The sequence below is a fragment of the Nerophis ophidion genome, linkage group LG28 (assembly GCF_033978795.1).
Source record: "Nerophis ophidion isolate RoL-2023_Sa linkage group LG28, RoL_Noph_v1.0, whole genome shotgun sequence".
NCBI classification, from domain to species: domain Eukaryota; kingdom Metazoa; phylum Chordata; class Actinopteri; order Syngnathiformes; family Syngnathidae; genus Nerophis; species Nerophis ophidion.
Genome location: NC_084638.1, coordinates 2,476,905 through 2,502,691, shown reverse-complemented (window position 1 = coordinate 2,502,691; position 25,787 = coordinate 2,476,905). Strand labels below are relative to the sequence as shown.

The 25,787-nt window shown below is 42.1% G+C and overlaps 1 protein-coding gene across 1 annotated transcript in view; it reads left to right on the top strand.

The window, feature by feature from the left end:
* dis3l2 (DIS3 like 3'-5' exoribonuclease 2) overlaps nucleotides 1–25,787 on the top strand; it is a 106,139-nt gene that overhangs the window by 41,260 nt on the left and 39,092 nt on the right. Inside the window, exons 11-16 of the mRNA XM_061890890.1 lie at nucleotides 1,717–1,829; nucleotides 1,933–2,040; nucleotides 10,564–10,797; nucleotides 10,880–10,959; nucleotides 14,900–15,083; nucleotides 15,217–15,303. Coding sequence (XP_061746874.1) covers nucleotides 1,717–1,829; nucleotides 1,933–2,040; nucleotides 10,564–10,797; nucleotides 10,880–10,959; nucleotides 14,900–15,083; nucleotides 15,217–15,303 — 806 coding nt within the window. The remainder of the gene's footprint in view (nucleotides 1–1,716; nucleotides 1,830–1,932; nucleotides 2,041–10,563; nucleotides 10,798–10,879; nucleotides 10,960–14,899; nucleotides 15,084–15,216; nucleotides 15,304–25,787) is intronic.

Below are 25,787 nucleotides of genomic sequence, written 5' to 3'. Positions count from 1 at the left end.
GGATTGTAATGATGTTCATTCTAAACATTTCTTCACAAAAAAAAAAAAAAAAATCTTTAACATCAATATTTATGGAACATGTCCACAAAAAAATCTAGCTGTCAACACTGAATATTGCATTTTTCTTTTTTTTTTCACACTTTATGAACTTACATTCATATTTTGTTGAAGTAATATCCAATAAATATATTTATAAAGGATTTTTGAATTGTTGCTATTTTTCAAAAATCTCACGTACCCCTTGGCGTACCTTCAAGTACCCCCATTTGAGAACCACTGCGATAGACAAGAAAACAAAAACAGATCAACTGGTCTAAAAAGCATTTAAGTCTCATCTTAAAACTCATCTGTATACTCTAGCCTTTAAATAGACCTCCTTTTTAGACCAGTTGATCTGCCGCTTCTTTTCTTTCTCCTATGTCCCCCCCTCCCTTGTGGAGGGGGTCCGGTCCGATGACCATGGATGAAGTACTGACTGTCCAGAGTCGAGACCCAGGATGGACCGCTCGTCGGGACCCAGGATGGACCGCTCGCCTGTATCGGTTGGGGACATCTCTACGCTGCTGATCCGCTTGAGATGGTTTCCTGTGGACGGGACTCTCACTGCTGTCTTGGAGCCACTATGGATTGAACTTTCACAGTATCATGTTAGACCCGCTCGACATCCATTGCTTTCGGTCCCCTAGAGGGGGGGGGGTTGCCCACATCTGAGGTCCTCTCCAAGGTTTCTCATAGTCAGCATTGTCACTGGCGTCCCACTGGATGTGAATTCTCCCTGCCCACTGGGTGTGAGTTTTCCTTGCCCTTTTGTGGGTTCTTCCGAGGATGTTGTAGTCGTAATGATTTGTGCAGTCCTTTGAGACATTTGTGATTTGGGGCTATATAAATAAACATTGATTGATTGATTGAAAAAGGGAGTCTATTTAAAGGCTAGAGTATACAAATGAGTTTTAAGGTGAGACTTAAATGCTTCTACTGAGGTGGCATCTCGAACTTTTACCGGGAGGGCATTCCAGAGTACTGGAGGCATGGGTAACTTACACATCTGTGAAGGCACCATTAATGCTGAAAGGTACATACAGGTTTTGGAGCAACATATGCTGCCATCTAAGCGCCGTCTTTCTCATGGACGCCCCTGCTTATTTCAGCAAGACAATGCCAAGCCACATTCAGCACGTGTTACAACAGCGTGGTTTCGTAAAAAAAAAAGAGTGCGGTTACTTTCCTGGCCAGCCTGCAGTCCAGACCTGTCTCCCATCGAAAAAGTGTGGCGCATTATGAAGCGTAAAACCCCGGACTGTTGAAGGACTGAAGCTCTACATAAAACAAGAATGGGAAAGAATTCCACTTTCAAAGCTTCAACAATTAGTTTCCTCAGTTCCCAAACGTTTATTGAGTGTTGTTAAAAGAAAAGGTGATGTAACACAGTGGTGAACATGCCCTTTCCCAACTACTTTGGCATGTGTTGCAGCCATGAAATTCTAAGTTAATGATTATTTGCAAAAAAAAGTAAAGTTTATGAGTTTGAACATCAAATATGTTGTCTTTGTAGCACATTCAACTGAATATGGGTTGAAAAGGATTTGCAAATCATTTATATTTACATCTAACACAATTTCCCAACTCCTATGGAAACGGGGTTTGTAACAATGTTACATGTTTGGTAACTGTTGTTGCCAATAGAGAGTGTCTTAATACTATGTTTCATTTATTCAGGCAACTATGAGGTGGGAGTCCACATCGCCGATGTCAGTTATTTCGTGGAAGAGGGCAGCGCTTTGGATGCCACTGCTAGCCAGCGAGCCACCAGTGTGTACCTTGTTCAAAAAGTGAGTAACTTTAAACTGTTAGTCACTTAAATGGATAATTCACTTCTATCTCAATCATTAGCCGCTAATATCAACCATGCTCGTGTGCTCCGTCACTTTCCAGGTGGTCCCCATGTTACCGAGGCTGCTTTGTGAAGAGCTGTGCAGTTTGAACCCTCTCAAAGACAGGCTTACCTTCTCTGTCATTTGGAAAATCACTCCGGAAGGGAAGGTTTGTTTAAACACATCCGCACCATGAACTTAGGGCAGAGGTGTCAAACGTACGGACCGCCAACAGGTTTGGGATGACTTTGCTCATACTTGCCAGCTTTGAGACCTCCGAATTCGGGAGATGGGGTGGGGGGGTGTATTGGGGGTGAACATGCGTACGCATTGCACATTTCCTGCTGTTTCGTTACAGCACGTCCGAAAAAGGAGTAGGAAGAAGCAGAGCTTATTTCATCCTACCCCTTTTCGGTTTAGCTCGGTTGGTAGAGTGGCCGTGCCAGCAACTTGAGGGTTGCAGGTTCGATTCCCGCTTCCGCCATCCTAGTCACTGCCGTTGTGTCCTTGGGCAAGACACTTTACCCACCTGCTCCCAGTGCCACCCACACTGGTTTGAATGTAACTTAGATATTGGGTTTCACTATGTAAGGCGCTTTGAGTCACTTGAGAAAAGCGCTATATAAATATAATACACTTCACACTTCACTTTTCATACCGTAGCAATTTTATCCAATTTCCTTGTTCCACAGGGGTGTTCCATTTTTTTCCACTGAGGGCCACACATGCAAAAATTAAAGCACGCAGGGGCCATTTTGATGTTTTTCATTTTGAAACCATAACAAAATATATGGATTTTTAAAATGGATTTTAATGTCCCGGGGACCATAAAGGGTCTCAGTTATTAAAATGTTAAAAATAAGTACAATTTTCATTATTATTTTTCATTTAACGCTTACAGTAAATCTCTATATCAAATTAAAAAAAAAAGGTTTTATGGCTTTTCTGTCAAAAACATCTTTGTTTTTTTAATAGTAAAACTGAAAAATGCAATATTTAGTAACTAGAGCCCTAAAAGATCAATAATGCAGGACACCATTGATTTTAATTCTTTATTATTTTTGAGTAATCACAGTGAAAAGATAAATAAAATACCTCTAAATATATTTGACATCCAAAAGGTGCCCCACTCATAAAGTGATGCATTTTTATTATTATTTGTTTTTTGTTTTCAACACTTAAGTTACGAGATCAACCTCAGATATATCCGTCGATTTTAAACTATTATTTTTTTTGTTTTATTCTATTTTGTCGAAGAAAACTTTTTATATGGCTACCACACACTATGTGCAATATTTACCACATAAAACATTTGAAAGTGAAATATTTGAACTAATTGGAGCCTTGAAAATAATTCATTACAACATGGATTTTTTGGTCAGTTTTTTTTCTTTTTTTTTTTTTAGCAATGACAAAACAATTTAAAAAGAAAAACAAAAGAAAAAAAACAGCCTGCATGGCAGCTTTGTGTCAACATTGCAACATTTTCTCGATAGATTTCACCTCATTCCAATATTTTTAATGTTCTTTTTTTATTTTTGCAGTAGCATTTCCAGAATGTGTGGAGGGCCGGTAAATAATTAGCTTTGGGCCGCAAATGGCCCCCGGGGCCGCACTTTGGACATCCCTGCTCTAGCAGAACGGTGAACAAATAAATAAATATACTATAGCAAGCAAATAAATATTAAATACATATTGTCTCAATAAAAAAAAAAGGTTTAAGATAGAGACGTCCGATAATGGCTTTTTTTGCCGATATCGTCCAACTCTCAAATACCGATTCCGATATCAACCGATACCGAGATATACAGTGGTGGAATTAACACATTATCATGCCCCATTTTGTTGTGATGCCCAGCTGGATGCATTAAACAATGTAACGAGGTTTTCCAAAATAAATCAACACAAGTTATGGGCGGAGTTTTTGCAGGGATAGCGAGGGGGTGTATATTGTAGCGTCCCGGAAGAGTTAGTGCTGCAAGGGGTTCTGGGTATTTGTTCTGTTGTGTTTACCGTATTTCCTTGAATTGGGGCCGGAGCGGTAATTAATTTAAAACCTCTTCTCACTCCGGCACTTACCAAAGGCATGCGGTAAATTTAGGCCTGCGCTTATAAATTTGAGTGTGATGTAAGGATACCGTCATGAAAAGCACAGGCGGTATAGCTCGGTTGGTAGAGTGGCCGTGCCAGCAACTTCAATCAATCAATCAATGTTTACTTATATAGCCCTAAATCACTAGTGTCTCAAAGGGCTGCACAAACCACTACGACATCCTCGGTAGGCCCACATAAGGGCAAGGAAAACTCACACCCAGTGGGACGTCGGTGACAATGATGACTATGAGACTACTGGCTCCGCTGTGAACGGGACTCTCGCTGCTGTGTTGGATCCGCTTTGGACTGGACTCTCGCGACTGTGTTGGATCCATTATGGATTGATCTTTCACAGTATCATGTTCTCATATGTTCTCATAGTCATCAGTATCATCAGTATCACAGTATCATGTTACTGGACTCTTGCGACTGTGTTGGATCCATTATGGATTGATCTTTCACAGTATCATTAACCATATTAATGTTAATATTAATATTAATTAAGTTGGGAAACCATCCCAAGCGGAGGCTGATCAGCAGCGCAGAGATGTCCCCAGCCGATACACAGGCGAGCAGTACATGGCCACCGGATCGGATCGGACTCCCTCCACAAAGGAGAGTGGGACATAGAAGAAAACTTGAGGGTTGCAAGTTCGATTCCCGCTTCAGCCATCCTAGTCACTGCCGTTGTGTCCTTGGGCAAGACACTTTACCCACCTGCTCCCAGTGCCACCCACACTGGTTTAAATGTAACTTAGATATTGGGTTTCACTATGTAAAGCGCGTTGAGTCACTTGAGAAAAGCGCTATATAAATATAATTCACAATTTGATAAAAAAAAAAAAGTTATTATGTAGCATAAAAAATGCAGATGGCCTTAAAACGCCACAACACTCAGTCACGGTATGTAAGTACCCAAAATAAAGACTCAACATAAATATGAATTCAATCGGATCAGAAACATTGGAGGAAACGGGATTAAAACCCGATGCTAACAGCCCATAGAATATACATGGGTACGGCTAGTAGCTACTATTAGCAAACAAATTCACTTACCAACTCGGCTTAATATCTTAACATCGCCACACTCATCGCAACAATTAGTTGTAAAATGTTGGACGGTTGTTTTTACGATACGCAGGCAAACGACAACTTTAAAACATACCGGCTTCAGGTGTCCCCAGGCTTAGCCACCGCACCTGGCAGCCGTCTTGGAACGCTGGATTATATAGAGCACGATAGGCTGCAGCGAGTCACGTGAGCGCCTGTGTTATACTCGCGCGATTAAACGTGGAAACGGCGCAGGTAATATGAGGGGATGCCATGAGAGGAAATATGGCTTATTTCCCACCCGTGTTACACACTCGTGACGTGACGAGTTTGACCCGGCGGTAAAACGAGGGATATGCTAATTATTCTGCGAAACGAGTTTGACCCGGCGGTAAAACGAGGCATGCGGCTAACGTATACCCGGGCGGCAATTCAATCAAATACGGTATGTTGTGTCACGGTGCGGATGTTCTCCCGAAATGTGTTTGTTGGTGTGGGTTCACAGTATGGCGCGTATTTGTAACAGTGTTAAAGTTGTTTATACGGCCACCTTCAGTGTGACCTGTATGGCTGTTGACCAATTATGCCTTGCGTTCACTTATGTTTGTTTAATATCCGCATAAATTATGTGACTGGGACGGCACGCTGTTTGTATGGAGGAAAAGCGGTACGTGACGACCGGTTGTAGCGCCTTTAAGGCACGCCCCCAATGTTGTTGTCCGGGAGGAAATCGGGAGAACGGTTGACCCGGGAGGGGCACTGAAATTCGGGAGTCTCCCGGGAAAATCGGGAGGGTGGGCAAGTATGACTTGGCTTAGTATAAAAATGAGCCGAAATTTTTGAATGAAAGAAGCTGCTGTTCTAAACGTGTCCACTAGATGTCGCAATAGCAATTATTTGTATCTTTGTACATTAGCCTACATGTGTAACAAAAACTAAACCACAGGATGTTGAGGAAAATGAGCAAACTACATAAATAACATTTGATTTTGATATTAATTTTTTATCTTGATCGATTGAAAATGAACACCAATGAGTTGACTGATTGTCACATAATTTTAAAAAAAAAGTATAAATAACGAAAAATAAAGATAGATTACTATTAACTGCAGCAACGTTATGATTTGTTTATTTTCAGAATGTGCTCGTTTTATTTTTAAACAAAGAAAACAATCTGAAGTCGTCTTTATTTTTAAGTTATCGTGCCGTGATTTTACCAGTCCGAGCCCACTTGGGGGTAGGTTTTTGTCCACGTGGCCCCTGGTCTAAAATGAGTTTGACACCCCTGAAGTGAGGGGATTTCATTTAAACTATTATTTTTGTAGCAGTAATCTTGTTTTTTCCTCATTTAGAAAGGCCTTAACGATTATGTCAAAAAAAAAAAAAATCCCGATTATTATTGATTAATAGTGTAATCACGATTAATTACACCATTATTCATACATTTTTTTAGTTGGGAATTAGTGAAGTGAATTACACTGAGGGGTTGTGATACAAACAACTTAAGCACTCTTACTAATAAGCGCCACACTGTGAAACCACACCAAACAAGAATGACAAACACATTTCGGCAGAACATCCGCACTGTAACACAACATAAACACAACAAAACAAATACCCAGAATCCCATGTATCCCCAACTCCTCCGGGCTACATTATACACCCCCGCTCCCACCAAACATCCCACCCACCTCAACCGACGAACGGAGGGGGGGGGTAGTGCATAATGTAGCCCGGAAGAGTTAGGTCGGCTCTTACCGTAGACATGCGTCGTTCCTCGTGCACCTGTCTAGGAGGCAGCTGCGTGGCTTCCCTCAGAGACACTGGTGGTCACCACACCCGTAGCCACACCCCTCCGACTTACAGGTACGACAGTATAGTGTGAATTATATTTATATAGCGCTTTTCTCTAGTGACTCAAAGCGCTTTACATAGTGAAACCCAATATCTAAGTTCCATTTAAACCAGTGTGGGTGGCACTGGGAGCAGGTGGGTAAAGTGTCTTGCCCAAGGACACAACGGCAGTGACTAGGATGGCGGAAGCGGGAATCGAACCCGCAACCCTCAAGTTGCTGGCACGGCCGCTCTACCAACCGAGCTATGCCGCCGATACTAGTTGTGAAACTAGTATTGTTTCTTTGAAATGTACCATGTAAATAAAGTGGATTAGTTCGGAGAGAATATTAGAGCAGGGGACAAAAATGTAATTCTAATCAGGGGATTTCATTTAAACTATCATTTTTGTAGCAGTAATCTTGTTTTTTCCTCATTTAGAAAGGCCTTAACGATTATGTCAAAAAAAAAAAAAATCCCGATTATTATTGATTAATAGTGTAATCACGATTAATTACACCATTATTCATACATTTTTTTAGTTGTGAATTAGTGAAGTGAATTATATTTATATAGCGCTTTTCTCTAGTGACTCAAAGCGCTTTACATAGTGAAACCCAATATCTAAGTTACATTTAAACCAGTGTGGGTGGCACTGGGAGCAGGTGGGTAAAGTGTCTTGCCCAAGGACACAACGGCAGTGACTAGGATGGCGGAAGCGGGAATCGAACCCGCAACCCTCAAGTTGCTGGCACGGCCACTCTACCAACCGAGCTATGCCGCCCCAAGATGATGCCGTTCACAACAACACAAGCAGATGAGATGTGTTCTGGGTTTATGGATCGTTCTCGTTAACTTTAGCTCCGTAGTTTAGCCGCTGTTTCAAGCGGTTTGGTTTTGGTGGTGAATAAGAATTATTTTCCCAAACAAATGTTCCTTCTCCTCACAATAACTGCAATTTAGTCACATTTATTTCAATATTCCCTGTTATTTTTTTTGCGCTTATGAGCCGATTTCGTTTTTTTCCGGCCAATTCTGTTACCCCGTCTGCGGGAAATCGTGTGTCGTAATTTTTCAGTCGAGTTTTGAAAAACATTGGCCTAGCGGTTAGAGCAGGGGTAGGGAACACCCTCCGACAACACACCCACCAGGCATGATGTCTCCAAGGTTCCAAAAAAATAGTCGAAAAAACGGAAAATAACAGAGCTGAGACCCGGTGTTTGTAATGTGTTGAAAATGAAAATGGCGGGTGTGTTACCTCGGCGACGTCACATTCTGACGTCATCGCAAAAAGAGCGATAAACAGAAAGGTGTTTAATTCGCCAAAATTCACCCATTTAGAGTTCAGAAATCGGTTAGAAAAATATATGGTCTTTTTTTCTGCACCATCAAGGTATATATTGACGCTTACATAGGTCTGCTGATAATGTTCCCCTTTAAATGTTTTTCAACTACTCTACAACTACTTGTGAAGTGAAGTGAAGTATATTTATATAGCGCTTTTCTCTAGTGACTCAAAGCGCTTTACATAGTGAAACCCAATATTTAAGTGACATTTAAACCAGTGTGGGTGGCACTGGGAGCAGGTGGGTAAAGTGTCTTGCCCAAGGACACAACGGCAGTGACTAGGATGGCGGAAGCGGGAATCGAACCTGCAACCCTCAAGTTGCTGGCACGGCCACTCTACCAACCGAGCTATACGACCTTTTTAGATCCATTTTTAATGTAATTGTTCAAAAATAATTATTAATCAAAATCCATGACTAAGTTTCTCATGACAAAAATGGCATAAAACAAAATAAAAAAGTAAAAAGATCAGAAGTAGGTCGATTAAGCGCCTAAAGTAAAAAATAAATAAAATCTACAACATGTTTTTAACACTTTTATGAATGGGAACTTTTTGGATCTTTGAGAATTTTATTGGGATTTTTTTTTAATGTAATTGTTGACAAATAACAAATGAAATCAAAGTTATGAATGATTGAGGTATTGAGGCTCTAATTACTTCACATCAAATATTCCACTTTTAATGTTTTTTTGGGGGGGGGGGGGGATATTGCATAGTTTGGGATTTTTGCCATAAAAAACAGGGTTTCTTAGACAAAAAGGGCAGTTGATCAGGAGATTTAAAAAAAAAAAGAAAAAAAAAAAAAAGGCTTATTTTTGAACATTTTTTATAACTGGGACCCTTCTGGGTCCTTGGGACCAAACTTGAATGAGAAGGTTTGGACACACCTGGTGTGTTGATCCTGGGTGAAGTCCTCAAACACGTCTTGGAACAATCTGGACAATGGCCACTTTGGACAAAGCAAGCACGATCATGAGGGACACTTTGTACTGAAATGTGCGCCGTGGTCCGAGTCCCGGGTCTTTCTGGCCTCCTGGGTTAGGTGAGGAGAAGGATGCAGGAGAAGGGCAAGGCTACATACAAGTGGAAAGTGAGGATAGAGTGAAGTGAAGTGAAGTATATTTATATAGCGCTTTTCTCTAGTGACTCAAAGCGCTTTACATAGTGAAACCCAATATTTAAGTTACATTTAAACCAGTGTGGGTGGCACTGGGAGCAGGTGGGTCAAGTGTCTTGCCCAAGGACACAACGGCAGTGACTAGGATGGCGGAAGCGGGAATCGAACCCGCAACCCTCAAGTTGCTGGCACGGCCGCTCTACCAACCGAGCTATGCCGCCGATACTAGTTGTGAAACTAGTATTGTTTTTTGAAATGTACCATGTAAATAAAGTGGATTAGTTCGGAGAGAATATTAGAGCAGGGGAAAAAAATATAATAATAATCAGGGGATTTCATTTAAACTATCATTTTTGTAGCAGTAATCTTGTTTTTTCCTCATTTAGAAAGGCCTTAACGATTATGTCAAAAAAAAAAAAAAATCCCGATTATTATTGATTAATAGTGTAATCACGATTAATTACACCATTATTCATACATTTTTTTAGTTGTGAATTAGTGAAGTGAATTACACTGAGGGGTTGTGATACAAACAACTTAAGCACTCTTACTAATAAGCGCCACACTGTGAGACCACACCAAACAAGAATGACAAACACATTTCGGCAGAACATCCGCACTGTAACACAACATAAACACAACAGAACAAATACCCAGAATCCCATGTATCCCGAACTCTTCCGGGCTACATTATACACCCCCGCTCCCACCAAACATCCCACCCACCTCAACCGACGAACGGAGGGGGGGGGGTAGTGCATAATGTAGCCCGGAAGAGTTAAGTCGGCTCTTACCGTAGACATGCGTCGTTCCTCGTGCACCTGTCTAGGAGGCAGCTGCGTGGCTTCCCTCAGAGACACTGGCGGTCGCCACACCCCTCCGACTTACAGGTACGACAGTATAGTGTGAATTATATTTATATAGCGCTTTTCTCTAGTGACTCAAAGCGCTTTACATAGTGAAACCCAATATCTAAGCTACATTTAAAGCAGTGTGGGTGGCACTGGGAGCAGGTGGGTAAAGTGTCTTGCCCAAGGACACAACGGCAGTGACTAGGATGGCGGAAGCGGGAATCGAACCCGCAACCCTCAAGTTGCTCTGCCAACTGAGCTATGCCGCCGATACTAGTTGTGAAACTAGTATTGTTTTTTGAAATGTACCATGTAAATAAAGTGGATTAGCTCGGAGAGAATATTAGAGCAGGGGAAAAAAATGTAATTTTAATCAGTCCGTTGTTTTCCTTCCGACAGATCCTGAGCGAGTGGTTCGGCCGCTCGGTGATCCGCTCCTGTGTCAAGTTGAGCTACGACCACGCCCAGAGCATGATCGAGGCCCCCGAGAAGATGTTTACCCCTGACGAGCTGCCACCCGTGGACCCCCAGCACCCCATAGACGGGATCCATCAAGCTGTGCTAAACCTACACTCAATTGCCAAAAACCTCCGAGCTCAGCGTTTCTCTGGAGGAGCGCTCCGACTGGACCAGGTAAGTTCTCCCGTACTGCCATTTGTGCCAGAATGTGATTGTGAGGTTAAAGCACTTAACTTTGTGTTTGGCTTTGTTTTAGCTGAAACTGTCTTTCACTTTGGACAAAGAGACCATGATGCCTCAAGGCTGCTACGTTTACCAGTACAGAGACAGTAACAAGTTCGTATCAAATCCCCCATATCTCGATATTCTGCCATTTTCTTTGTGAGGATTTTGACATAGGGCTGGGCGATGTATCGAATGTACTCGATATATCTGTGCGATTATAGAAAATGACTATATCGTGATATTCGAGTATACCAGGGGTCGGCAACCTTTGCCACTAAAAGAGCCATTTTGACCGTTTCGCAAAATAAAGAAAACGATGGGAGCCACGGGACTTTTTTTGACATTTAAAATGAAATAACACAGCGTACATTCACGGTGGCAGAGGGGTTAGTGCGTCTGCCTCACAATACGAAGTTCCTGCAGTCCTGGGTTCAAATCCAGGCTCGGGATCTTTCTGTGTGGAGTTTGCATGTTCTCCCCGTGAATGCGTGGGTTCCCTCCGGGTACTCCGGCTTCCTCCCACATCCAAAGACATGCACCTGGGGATAGGCCCCTCCCACATCCAAAGACATGCACCTGGGGATAGGCCCCTCCCACCTCCAAAGACATGCACCTGGGGATAGGCCCCTCCCACTTCCAAAGACATGCACCTGGGGATAGGCCCCTCCCACTTCCAAAGACATGCACCTGGGGATCGGTTGATTGGCAACACTAAATTGGCCCTAGTGTGTGAATGTGAGTGTGAATGTTGTCTGTCTATCTGTGTTGGCCCTGCGATGAGGTGGCGACTTGTCCAGGGTGTACCCCGCCTTCCGCCCGATTGTAGCTGAGATAGGCGCCAGCGCCCCCCGCGACCCCGAAAGGGAATAAGCGGTAGAAAATGGATGGATGGATGGACATTCACACACTGATGGAGGGAGCTGCCATGCAAGGCGCTAACCAGCACCCATCAGGAGCAAGGGTGAAGTGTCTTGCTCAGGACACAACGGACGTGACGAGGTTGGTACTAGGTGGGGATCGAACCAGGGACCCTCGGGTTGCGCACAGCCACTCTTCCACCGCGCCACGCCGCTTGCCAACCGTCTCAATTTTTCCGGGAGACAATTGGGTTTCAGAGCAACCATTCTGTCTGCTGGTTTTCACCCAAACAACAATAATGAGGGCGTGCTATGTTGACAATGCGTTTAGCGCCCTCTACAACCGTAACAAACAGCTCGCTGGCCCATTGGCGTCCGCGGACACACATAAGCGACTGCAAGGCATACTTGTTCAACAGCCATACAGGTTACACTGAGGGTTGTGATACAAACAACTTTAGGACTCTTACTAATAAGCGCCACACTGTGAAACCACGCCAAACAAGAATGACAAACACATTTCGGCAGAACATCCGCACTGTAACACAACATGAACACAACAGAACAAATACCCAGAATCCCATGTATCCCGAACTCTTCCGGGCTACATTATACACCCCCGCTCCCACCAAACATCCCACCCACCTCAACCGACGAACGGAGGGGGGGGGTAGTGCATAATGTAGCCCGGAAGAGTAGACATGCGTCGTTCCTCGTGCACCTGTCTAGGAGGCAGCTGCGTGGCTTCCCTCAGAGACACTGGCGGTCACCACACCCGTAGCCACACCCCTCCGACTTACAGGTACGACAGTATAGTGTGAATTATATTTATATAGCGCTTTTCTCTAGTCACTCAAAGCGCTTTACATAGTGAAACCCAATATCTAAGTTCCATTTAAACCAGTGTGGGTGGCACCGGGAGCAGGTGGGTAAAGTGTCTGGCCCAAGGACACAACGGCAGTGACTAGGATGGCGGAAGCGGGGATCGAACCTGCAACCCTCAAGTTGCTGACACGGCCGCTCTACCAACCGAGCTATAATCTCACTACACCAGTAACACAATAAGCAGATAATGGATTGTCCAGTATTATCCTAGTAAAATTAATGGGGAAATCGTCGCTTTCTTGGTCCGAATCGCTTTCGCTGCTGGTGGCCATGATTGTAAACAATGTGAGGAGCTCCACAACCCGTGACGTCACGCGCACATCGTCTGCTACTTCCGGTACAGGCAATGCTTTTTTATTAGCGACCAAAAGTTGTGAACTTTATCGTCGATGTTTTCTACTAAATCCTTTCAGCAAAAATATCACATTATGTTAGATCCACTATGGACAGGACTCTCAGTATTATGTTGGCTCCACTATGGACTAGACTCTCACTATTATGTTAGATCCACTATGGACTGGACTCTCACTATTATGTTAGATCCACTATGGACTGGACTCTCAGTATTATGTTGGCTCCACTATGGACTAGACTCTCACTATTATGTTAGATCCACTATGGACTGGACTCTCAGTATTATGTTAGATCCACTATGGACTAGACTCTCACTATTATGTTAGATCCACTACGGACTGGACTCTCACACTATTATGTTAGATCCACTATGGACTGGACTCTCACTATTATGTTAGAGCCACTATGGACTGGACTCTCACTATTATGTTAGATCCACTATGGACTGGACTCTCAGTATTATGTTGGCTCCACTATGGACTAGACTCTCACTATTATGTTAGATCCACTATGGACTGGACTCTCAGTATTATGTTAGATCCACTATGGACTAGACTCTCACTATTATGTTAGATCCACTATGGACTGGACTCTCACTATTATGTTAGATCCACTATGGACTGGACTCTCAGTATTATGTTGGCTCCACTATGGACTAGACTCTCACTATTATGTTAGATCCACTATGGACTGGACTCTCAGTATTATGTTAGATCCACTATGGACTAGACTCTCACTATTATGTTAGATCCACTACGGACTGGACTCTCACACTATTATGTTAGATCCACTATGGACTGGACTCTCACTATTATGTTAGAGCCACTATGGACTGGACTCTCACTATTATGTTAGATCCACTATGGACTGGACTCTCACTATTAGGATAGATCCACTATGGACTGGACTCACACTATTATATTAGATCCACTATGGACTGGACTCTCACACTATTATGTTAGATCCACTATGGACTGGACTCTCACATTATTATATTAGATCCACTATGGACTGGACTCTCACTATTATGTTAGATCCACTATGGACTGGACTCTCACTATATTATGTTAGATCCACTATGGACTGGACTCTCACATTATTATGTTAGATCCACTATGGACTGGACTCTCACTATTATGTTAGATCCACTATGGACTGGACTCTCACATTATTATATTAGATCCACTATGGACAGGACTCTCAGTATTATGTTGGCTCCACTATGGACTAGACTCTCACTATTATGTTAGATCCACTATGGACTGGACTCTCACTATATTATGTTAGATCCACTATGGACTGGACTCTCACATTATTATGTTAGATCCACTATGGACTGGACTCTCACTATTATGTTAGATCCACTATGGACTGGACTCTCACATTATTATATTAGATCCACTATGGACAGGACTCTCAGTATTATGTTGGCTCCACTATGGACTAGACTCTCACTATTATGTTAGATCCACTATGGACTGGACTCTCACTATTATGTTGGATCCACTATGGACTGGACTCTCACTATTATGTTAGAGCCACTATGGACTGGACTCTCACTATTATATTAGATCCACTATGGACTGGACTCTCACTATTATGATAGATCCACTATGGACTGGACTCTCACTATTAGGATAGATCCACTATGGACTGGACTCTCACTATTATGTTAGATCCACTATCGACTGGACTCTCACTATTATGTTAGATCCACTATGGACTGGACTCTCACAGCTTTAATTATATTTATTATTTCAATATTTATTATTTATAATATTTTATCATATTTATTATATTATATATATATATACATTATATTATATTTATTATAATGACATTATTATGATTAATAATGAATTGATAATAAAAGGCCATATTGTCCAGCCCTAATTTGAAAGACTGTTTTTGGACACTCGCTTTAAAAAGTGCCTCGTTTTTCCTTTTCCACCAAGGTTGGTGGAGGAGTTCATGCTCCTGGCTAACATTGCCACCGCCAACCACATTTACCACGGCACACCCAAGCTGGCATTGCTCCGACGCCACCCTCCACCCAAGGCTAAGATGGTGGATGAGCTGCAGGAGCTGTGTGAGCAGCTGGGCGTGGACATCGACCTCTCATCTGCCGGCGGACTGCATGTTGGTGCTCACTCATTCCAAACTGTGCAGAGGCCATAGTTCAAAAGGACCTTACTTCTAATGTTGATCGACTGAACATGATATCAGATTCATGCATGATATATTTTTGTCCTCTTTTTCCCTAACCATACAGAAGAGTCTCATTGCCACACTTGGTGTTGATGAATATTCCACTGCCAGGAAAGAAGTCCTCACCCACATGTGCTCCAGACCTATGCAGGTTAGCTTCATTCCCATACTGGATGTCTACTGTTTCTACCATAACACATAGGGGTCCTCCACGATACAGCTCCTTCACTTCCGATGCCATACCGATATTGGAGCTTTGGTATTGGCTTATACTGGTATTGATCCAATATAATATCAATCGATCAATGTTTGTTTATATAGCCCGAGATCACAAGTGTCTCAAAGGGCTGCACAAGCCACCACCACGTCCTGGGTTCAGAGCCCACAAAAGGGCAAGGAAAAACTCAGCACCCAGTGGGACGTCAATGTGAATGACTATGAGAAACCTTGGAGAGGACCGCAGATGTGCATGAATTTAACATAATAATATGAGAGTCCAGTCCATAGTGGATCTGACATAATAGTGTGAAAGTCCAGTCCATAGTGGATCTAACATAATAGTGTGAGAGTCCAGTCCATAGTGGATCTAACATAATAATGTGAGAGTCCAGTCCATAGTGGATCTAACAATAGTGTGAGAGTCCAGTCCATAGTGGATCTAACATAATAGTGAGAGTCCAGTCCATAGTGGATCTAACATAATAATGTGAGAGTCCAGTCCATAGTGGATCTAACAATAGTGTGAGAGTCCAGTCCATAGTGGATCTGACATAATAGTGAGAGTCCAGTCCATAGTGGATCTAACATAATAGTGAGAGTTCAGTCCATAGTGGATCTAGCATAATAGTGAGAGTCCAGTCCATAGTGGATTTAACATAATAGTGTGAGAGTCCAGTCCATAGTGGATCCAACATAATAGTGAGAGTCCAGTCCATAGTGGATCCAACATAATCGTGAGAGTCCAGTCCATAGTGGATCGAACATAATAGTGTGAAAGTCCAGTCCATAGTGGATCTAACATAGTAGTGTGAAAGTCCAGTCCATAGTGGATCTAACATAATAGTGAGAGTCCAGTCCATAGTGGATCTGACATAATAGTGAGAGTCCAGTCCATAGTGGATCTGACATAATAATGTGAGAGTCCAGTCCATAGTGGATCTAACATAAGATTGTGAAAGTCCAGTCCATAGTGGATCTAACAATAGTGTGAGAGTCCAGTCCATAGTGGATCTAACATAATAGTGTGAGAGTCCAGTCCATAGTGGATCTAACATAATAATGTGAGAGTCCAGTCCATAGTGGATCTAACAATAGTGTGAGAGTCCAGTCCATAGTGGATCTAACATAATAGTGAGAGTCCAGTCCATAGTGGATCTAACATAATAATGTGAGAGTCCAGTCCATAGTGGATCTAACAATAGTGTGAGAGTCCAGTCCATAGTGGATCTGACATAATAGTGAGAGTCCAGTCCATAGTGGATCTAACATAATAGTGAGAGTTCAGTCCATAGTGGATCTAGCATAATAGTGAGAGTCCAGTCCATAGTGGATTTAACATAATAGTGTGAGAGTCCAGTCCATAGTGGATCCAACATAATAGTGAGAGTCCAGTCCATAGTGGATCCAACATAATCGTGAGAGTCCAGTCCATAGTGGATCGAACATAATAGTGTGAAAGTCCAGTCCATAGTGGATCTAACATAGTAGTGTGAAAGTCCAGTCCATAGTGGATCTAACATAATAGTGAGAGTCCAGTCCATAGTGGATCTAACATAATAGTGTGAAAGTCCAGTCCATAGTGGATCTAACATAATAGTGAGAGTTCAGTCCATAGTGGATCGAACATAATAGTGTGAAAGTCCAGTCCATAGTGGATCCAACATAACAGTGAGAGTCCAGTCCATAGTGGATCTAACATAATAGTGAGAGAGTCCAGTCCATAGTGGATCCAACATAATACTGAGAGTCCAGTCCATAGTGGATCTAACATAATAGTGTGAGAGTCCAGTCCATAGTGGATCCAACATAATACTGAGAGTCCAGTCCATAGTGGATCTAACATAATAGTGTGAAAGTCCAGTCCATAGTGGATCCAACATAATACTGAGAGTCCAGTCCATAGTGGATCTAACATAAGAGTGTGAGAGTCCAGTCCATAGTGGATCGAACATAATAGTGTGAAAGTCCAGTCCATAGTGGATCTAACATAATAGTGAAAGTCCAGTCCATAGTGGATCTAACATAATGTGAGAGTCCAGTCCATAGTGGATCTAACATAATAGTGTGAAAGTCCAGTCCATAGTGGATCCAACATAATACTGAGAGTCCAGTCCATAGTGGATCTAACATAAGAGTGTGAGAGTCCAGTCCATAGTGGATCGAACATAATAGTGTGATAGTGCATTCCATAGTGGATCCAACATAACAGTGAGAGTCCAGTCCATAGTGGATCTAACATAATGTGAGAGTCCAGTCCATTGTGGATCTAACATAAAAGTGTGAGAGTCCAGTCCATAGTGGATCGAACATAATAGTGTGAAAGTCCAGTCCATAGTGGATCTAACATAACAGTGAGAGTCCAGTCCATAGTGGATCTAACATAATGTGAGAGTCCAGTCCATAGTGGATCGAACATAATAGTGTGAAAGTCCAGTCCATAGGGGATCTAACATAATAGTGAGAGTTCAGTCCATAGTGGATCTAACATAATAGTGAGAGTCCAGTCCATAGTGGATCTAACATAATAGTGAGAGAGTCCAGTGCATAGTGGATCTAACATAATAGTGTGAAAGTCCAGTCCATAGTGGATCCAACATAATACTGAGAGTCCAGTCCATAGTGGATCTAACATAATAGTGTGAAAGTCCAGTCCATAGTGGATCCAACATAACAGTGAGAGTCCAGTCCATAGTGGATCTAACATAATAGTGAGAGTCCAGTCCATAGTGGATCTAACATAATAGTGTGAGAGTCCAGTCCATAGTGGATCCAACATAATACTGAGAGTCCAGTCCATAGTGGATCTAACATAAGAGTGTGAGAGTCCAGTCCATAGTGGATCGAACATAATAGTGTGATAGTGCATTCCATAGTGGATCCAACATAACAGTGAGAGTCCAGTCCATAGTGGATCTAACATAATGTGAGAGTCCAGTCCATTGTGGATCTAACATAAAAGTGTGAGAGTCCAGTCCATAGTGGATCGAACATAATAGTGTGAAAGTCCAGTCCATAGTGGATCTAACATAACAGTGAGAGTCCAGTCCATAGTGGATCTAACATAATGTGAGAGTCCAGTCCATTGTGGATCTAACATAAAAGTGTGAGAGTCCAGTCCATAGTGGATCGAACATAATAGTGTGAAAGTCCAGTCCATAGTGGATCTAACATAACAGTGAGAGTCCAGTCCATAGTGGATCTAACATAATGTGAGAGTCCAGTCCATTGTGGATCTAACATAAAAGTGTGAGAGTCCAGTCCATAGTGGATCGAACATAATAGTGTGAAAGTCCAGTCCATAGTGGATCTAACATAACAGTGAGAGTCCAGTCCATAGTGGATCTAACATAATGTGAGAGTCCAGTCCATTGTGGATCTAACATAAAAGTGTGAGAGTCCAGTCCATAGTGGATCGAACATAATAGTGTGAAAGTCCAGTCCATAGTGGATCTAACATAACAGTGAGAGTCCAGTCCATAGTGGATCTAACATAATGTGAGAGTCCAGTCCATAGTGGATCGAACATAATAGTGTGAAAGTCCAGTCCATAGGGGATCTAACATAATAGTGAGAGTTCAGTCCATAGTGGATCTAACATAATAGTGAGAGTCCAGTCCATAGTGGATCTAACATAATAGTGAGAGAGTCCAGTCCATAGTGGATCCAACATAATACTGAGAGTCCAGTCCATAGTGGATCTAACATAATAGTGTGAAAGTCCAGTCCATAGTGGATCCAACATAACAGTGAGAGTCCAGTCCATAGTGGATCTAACATAATAGTGAGAGTCCAGTCCATAGTGGATCTAACATAATAGTGTGAGAGTCCAGTCCATAGTGGATCCAACATAATACTGAGAGTCCAGTCCATAGTGGATCTAACATAATAGTGTGAAAGTCCAGTCCATAGTGGATCCAACATAATACTGAGAGTCCAGTCCATAGTGGATCTAACATAAGAGTGTGAGAGTCCAGTCCATAGTGGATCGAACATAATAGTGTGAAAGTCCAGTCCATAGTGGATCTAACATAATAGTGAGAGTCCAGTCCATAGTGGATCTAACATAATGTGAGAGTCCAGTCCATAGTGGATCTAACATAATAGTGTGAAAGTCCAGTCCATAGTGGATCCAACATAATACTGAGAGTCCAGTCCATAGTGGATCTAACATAAGAGTGTGAGAGTCCAGTCCATAGTGGATCTAACATAACAGTGAGAGTCCAGTCCATAGTGGATCTAACATAATAGTGAGAGTCCAGTCCATAGTGGATCGAACATAATAGTGTGAAAGTCCAGTCCATAGTGGATCTAACATAACAGTGAGAGTCCAGTCCATAGTGGATCTAACATAATAGTGAGAGTCCAGTCCATAGTGGATCTAACATAATAGTGAGAGTTCAGTCCATAGTGGATCTAACATAATAGTGAGAGTCCAGTCCATAGTGGATCTAACATAATAGTGAGAGAGTCCAGTCCATAGTGGATCCAACATAATACTGAGAGTCCAGTCCATAGTGGATCTAACATAATAGTGTGGAAGTCCAGTCCATAGTGGATCCAACATAACAGTGAGAGTCCAGTCCATAGTGGATCTAACATAATAGTGAGAGTCCAGTCCATAGTGGATCTAACATAATAGTGTGAGAGTCCAGTCCATAGTGGATCCAACATAATACTGAGAGTCCAGTCCATAGTGGATCTAACATAATAGTGTGAAAGTCCAGTCCATAGTGGATCCAACATAATACTGAGAGTCCAGTCCATAGTGGATCTAACATAAGAGTGTGAGAGTCCAGTCCATAGTGGATCGAACATAACAGTGAGAGTCCAGTCCATAGTGGATCTAACATAATGTGAGAGTCCAGTCCATTGTGGATCTAACATAAAAGTGTGAGAGTCCAGTCCATAGTGGATCGAACATAATAGTGTGAAAGTCCAGTCCATAGTGGATCTAACATAACAGTGAGAGTCCAGTCCATAGTGGATCTAACATAATGTGAGAGTCCAGTCCATAGTGGATCTAACATAATAGTGTGAAAGTCCAGTCCATAGTGGATCCAACATAATAGTGAGAGTCCAGTCCATAGTGGATCCAACATAACAGTGAGAGTCCAGTCCATAGTGGATCTAACATAATAGTGAGAGTCCAGTCCATAGTGGATCGAACATAATAGTGTGAAAGTCCAGTCCATAGTGGATCTAACATAACAGTGAGAGTCCAGTCCATAGTGGATCTAACATAATGTGAGAGTCCAGTCCATAGTGGATCTAACATAATAGTGAGAGTTCAGTCCATAGTGGATCTAACATAATAGTGAGAGTCCAGTCCATAGTGGATCTAACATAATAGTGTGAGAGTCCAGTCCATAGTGGATCCAACATAATACTGAGAGTCCAGTCCATAGTGGATCTAACATAATAGTGTGAAAGTCCAGTCCATAGTGGATCCAACATAATACTGAGAGTCCAGTCCATAGTGGATCTAACATAAGAGTGTGAGAGTCCAGTCCATAGTGGATCGAACATAACAGTGAGAGTCCAGTCCATAGTGGATCCAACATAATAGTGTGAAAGTCCAGTCCATAGTGGATCTAACATAACAGTGAGAGTCCAGTCCATAGTGGATCTAACATAATGTGAGAGTCCAGTCCATAGTGGATCGAACATAATAGTGTGAAAGTCCAGTCCATAGTGGATCTAACATAATAGTGAGAGTTCAGTCCATAGTGGATCTAACATAATAGTGAGAGTCCAGTCCATAGTGGATCTAACATAATACTGAGAGTCCAGTCCATAGTGGATCTAACATAATAGTGTGAAAGTCCAGTCCATAGTGGATCCAACATAACAGTGAGAGTCCAGTCCATAGTGGATCTAACATAATGTGAGAGTCCAGTCCATAGTGGATCTAACATAATACTGAGAGTCCAGTCCATAGTGGATCTAACATAATAGTGTGAAAGTCCAGTCCATAGTGGATCCAACATAATACTGAGAGTCCAGTCCATAGTGGATCTAACATAATAGTGTGAAAGTCCAGTCCATAGTGGATCCAACATAACAGTGAGAGTCCAGTCCATAGTGGATCTAACATAATAGTGAGAGTCCAGTCCATAGTGGATCTAACATAATAGTGTGAGAGTCCAGTCCATAGTGGATCCAACATAATACTGAGAGTCCAGTCCATAGTGGATCTAACATAATAGTGTGAAAGTCCAGTCCATAGTGGATCCAACATAATACTGAGAGTCCAGTCCATAGTGGATCTAACATAAGAGTGTGAGAGTCCAGTCCATAGTGGATCGAACATAATAGTGTGAAAGTCCAGTCCATAGTGGATCTAACATAATGTGAGAGTCCAGTCCATAGTGGATCTAACATAATAGTGTGAAAGTCCAGTCCATAGTGGATCCAACATAATACTGAGAGTCCAGTCCATAGTGGATCTAACATAAGAGTGTGAGAGTCCAGTCCATAGTGGATCGAACATAATAGTGTGAAAGTCCAGTCCATAGGGGATCTAACATAATGTGAGAGTCCAGTCCATTGTGGATCTAACATAAAAGTGTGAGAGTCCAGTCCATAGTGGATCGAACATAATAGTGTGAAAGTCCAGTCCATAGGGGATCTAACATAATAGTGAGAGTTCAGTCCATAGTGGATCTAACATAATAGTGAGAGTCCAGTCCATAGTGGATCTAACATAATAGTGAGAGAGTCCAGTCCATAGTGGATCCAACATAATACTGAGAGTCCAGTCCATAGTGGATCTAACATAATAGTGTGAAAGTCCAGTCCATAGTGGATCCAACATAACAGTGAGAGTCCAGTCCATAGTGGATCTAACATAATAGTGAGAGTCCAGTCCATAGTGGATCTAACATAATAGTGTGAGAGTCCAGTCCATAGTGGATCCAACATAATACTGAGAGTCCAGTCCATAGTGGATCTAACATAAGAGTGTGAGAGTCCAGTCCATAGTGGATCGAACATAATAGTGTGATAGTGCATTCCATAGTGGATCCAACATAACAGTGAGAGTCCAGTCCATAGTGGATCTAACATAATGTGAGAGTCCAGTCCATTGTGGATCTAACATAAAAGTGTGAGAGTCCAGTCCATAGTGGATCGAACATAATAGTGTGAAAGTCCAGTCCATAGTGGATCTAACATAACAGTGAGAGTCCAGTCCATAGTGGATCTAACATAATGTGAGAGTCCAGTCCATTGTGGATCTAACATAAAAGTGTGAGAGTCCAGTCCATAGTGGATCGAACATAATAGTGTGAAAGTCCAGTCCATAGTGGATCTAACATAACAGTGAGAGTCCAGTCCATAGTGGATCTAACATAATGTGAGAGTCCAGTCCATAGTGGATCGAACATAATAGTGTGAAAGTCCAGTCCATAGGGGATCTAACATAATAGTGAGAGTTCAGTCCATAGTGGATCTAACATAATAGTGAGAGTCCAGTCCATAGTGGATCTAACATAATAGTGAGAGAGTCCAGTCCATAGTGGATCCAACATAATACTGAGAGTCCAGTCCATAGTGGATCTAACATAATAGTGTGAAAGTCCAGTCCATAGTGGATCCAACATAACAGTGAGAGTCCAGTCCATAGTGGATCTAACATAATAGTGAGAGTCCAGTCCATAGTGGATCTAACATAATAGTGTGAGAGTCCAGTCCATAGTGGATCCAACATAATACTGAGAGTCCAGTCCATAGTGGATCTAACATAATAGTGTGAAAGTCCAGTCCATAGTGGATCCAACATAATACTGAGAGTCCAGTCCATAGTGGATCTAACATAAGAGTGTGAGAGTCCAGTCCATAGTGGATCGAACATAATAGTGTGAAAGTCCAGTCCATAGTGGATCTAACATAATAGTGAGAGTCCAGTCCATAGTGGATCTAACATAATGTGAGAGTCCAGTCCATAGTGGATCTAACATAATAGTGTGAAAGTCCAGTCCATAGTGGATCCAACATAATACTGAGAGTCCAGTCCATAGTGGATCTAACATAAGAGTGTGAGAGTCCAGTCCATAGTGGATCTAACATAACAGTGAGAGTCCAGTCCATAGTGGATCTAACATAATAGTGAGAGTCCAGTCCATAGTGGATCGAACATAATAGTGTGAAAGTCCAGTCCATAGTGGATCTAACATAACAGTGAGAGTCCAGTCCATAGTGGATCTAACATAATAGTGAGAGTCCAGTCCATAGTGGATCTAACATAATAGTGAGAGTTCAGTCCATAGTGGATCTAACATAATAGTGAGAGTCCAGTCCATAGTGGATCTAACATAATAGTGAGAGAGTCCAGTCCATAGTGGATCCAACATAATACTGAGAGTCCAGTCCATAGTGGATCTAACATAATAGTGTGGAAGTCCAGTCCATAGTGGATCCAACATAACAGTGAGAGTCCAGTCCATAGTGGATCTAACATAATAGTGAGAGTCCAGTCCATAGTGGATCTAACATAATAGTGTGAGAGTCCAGTCCATAGTGGATCCAACATAATACTGAGAGTCCAGTCCATAGTGGATCTAACATAATAGTGTGAAAGTCCAGTCCATAGTGGATCCAACATAATACTGAGAGTCCAGTCCATAGTGGATCTAACATAAGAGTGTGAGAGTCCAGTCCATAGTGGATCGAACATAACAGTGAGAGTCCAGTCCATAGTGGATCTAACATAATGTGAGAGTCCAGTCCATTGTGGATCTAACATAAAAGTGTGAGAGTCCAGTCCATAGTGGATCGAACATAATAGTGTGAAAGTCCAGTCCATAGTGGATCTAACATAACAGTGAGAGTCCAGTCCATAGTGGATCTAACATAATGTGAGAGTCCAGTCCATAGTGGATCTAACATAATAGTGTGAAAGTCCAGTCCATAGTGGATCCAACATAATAGTGAGAGTCCAGTCCATAGTGGATCCAACATAACAGTGAGAGTCCAGTCCATAGTGGATCTAACATAATAGTGAGAGTCCAGTCCATAGTGGATCGAACATAATAGTGTGAAAGTCCAGTCCATAGTGGATCTAACATAACAGTGAGAGTCCAGTCCATAGTGGATCTAACATAATGTGAGAGTCCAGTCCATAGTGGATCTAACATAATAGTGAGAGTTCAGTCCATAGTGGATCTAACATAATAGTGAGAGTCCAGTCCATAGTGGATCTAACATAATAGTGTGAGAGTCCAGTCCATAGTGGATCCAACATAATACTGAGAGTCCAGTCCATAGTGGATCTAACATAATAGTGTGAAAGTCCAGTCCATAGTGGATCCAACATAATACTGAGAGTCCAGTCCATAGTGGATCTAACATAAGAGTGTGAGAGTCCAGTCCATAGTGGATCGAACATAACAGTGAGAGTCCAGTCCATAGTGGATCCAACATAATAGTGTGAAAGTCCAGTCCATAGTGGATCTAACATAACAGTGAGAGTCCAGTCCATAGTGGATCTAACATAATGTGAGAGTCCAGTCCATAGTGGATCGAACATAATAGTGTGAAAGTCCAGTCCATAGTGGATCTAACATAATAGTGAGAGTTCAGTCCATAGTGGATCTAACATAATAGTGAGAGTCCAGTCCATAGTGGATCTAACATAATACTGAGAGTCCAGTCCATAGTGGATCTAACATAATAGTGTGAAAGTCCAGTCCATAGTGGATCCAACATAACAGTGAGAGTCCAGTCCATAGTGGATCTAACATAATGTGAGAGTCCAGTCCATAGTGGATCTAACATAATACTGAGAGTCCAGTCCATAGTGGATCTAACATAATAGTGTGAAAGTCCAGTCCATAGTGGATCCAACATAATACTGAGAGTCCAGTCCATAGTGGATCTAACATAATAGTGTGAAAGTCCAGTCCATAGTGGATCCAACATAACAGTGAGAGTCCAGTCCATAGTGGATCTAACATAATAGTGAGAGTCCAGTCCATAGTGGATCTAACATAATAGTGTGAGAGTCCAGTCCATAGTGGATCCAACATAATACTGAGAGTCCAGTCCATAGTGGATCTAACATAATAGTGTGAAAGTCCAGTCCATAGTGGATCCAACATAATACTGAGAGTCCAGTCCATAGTGGATCTAACATAAGAGTGTGAGAGTCCAGTCCATAGTGGATCGAACATAATAGTGTGAAAGTCCAGTCCATAGTGGATCTAACATAATGTGAGAGTCCAGTCCATAGTGGATCTAACATAATAGTGTGAAAGTCCAGTCCATAGTGGATCCAACATAATACTGAGAGTCCAGTCCATAGTGGATCTAACATAAGAGTGTGAGAGTCCAGTCCATAGTGGATCGAACATAATAGTGTGAAAGTCCAGTCCATAGGGGATCTAACATAATGTGAGAGTCCAGTCCATTGTGGATCTA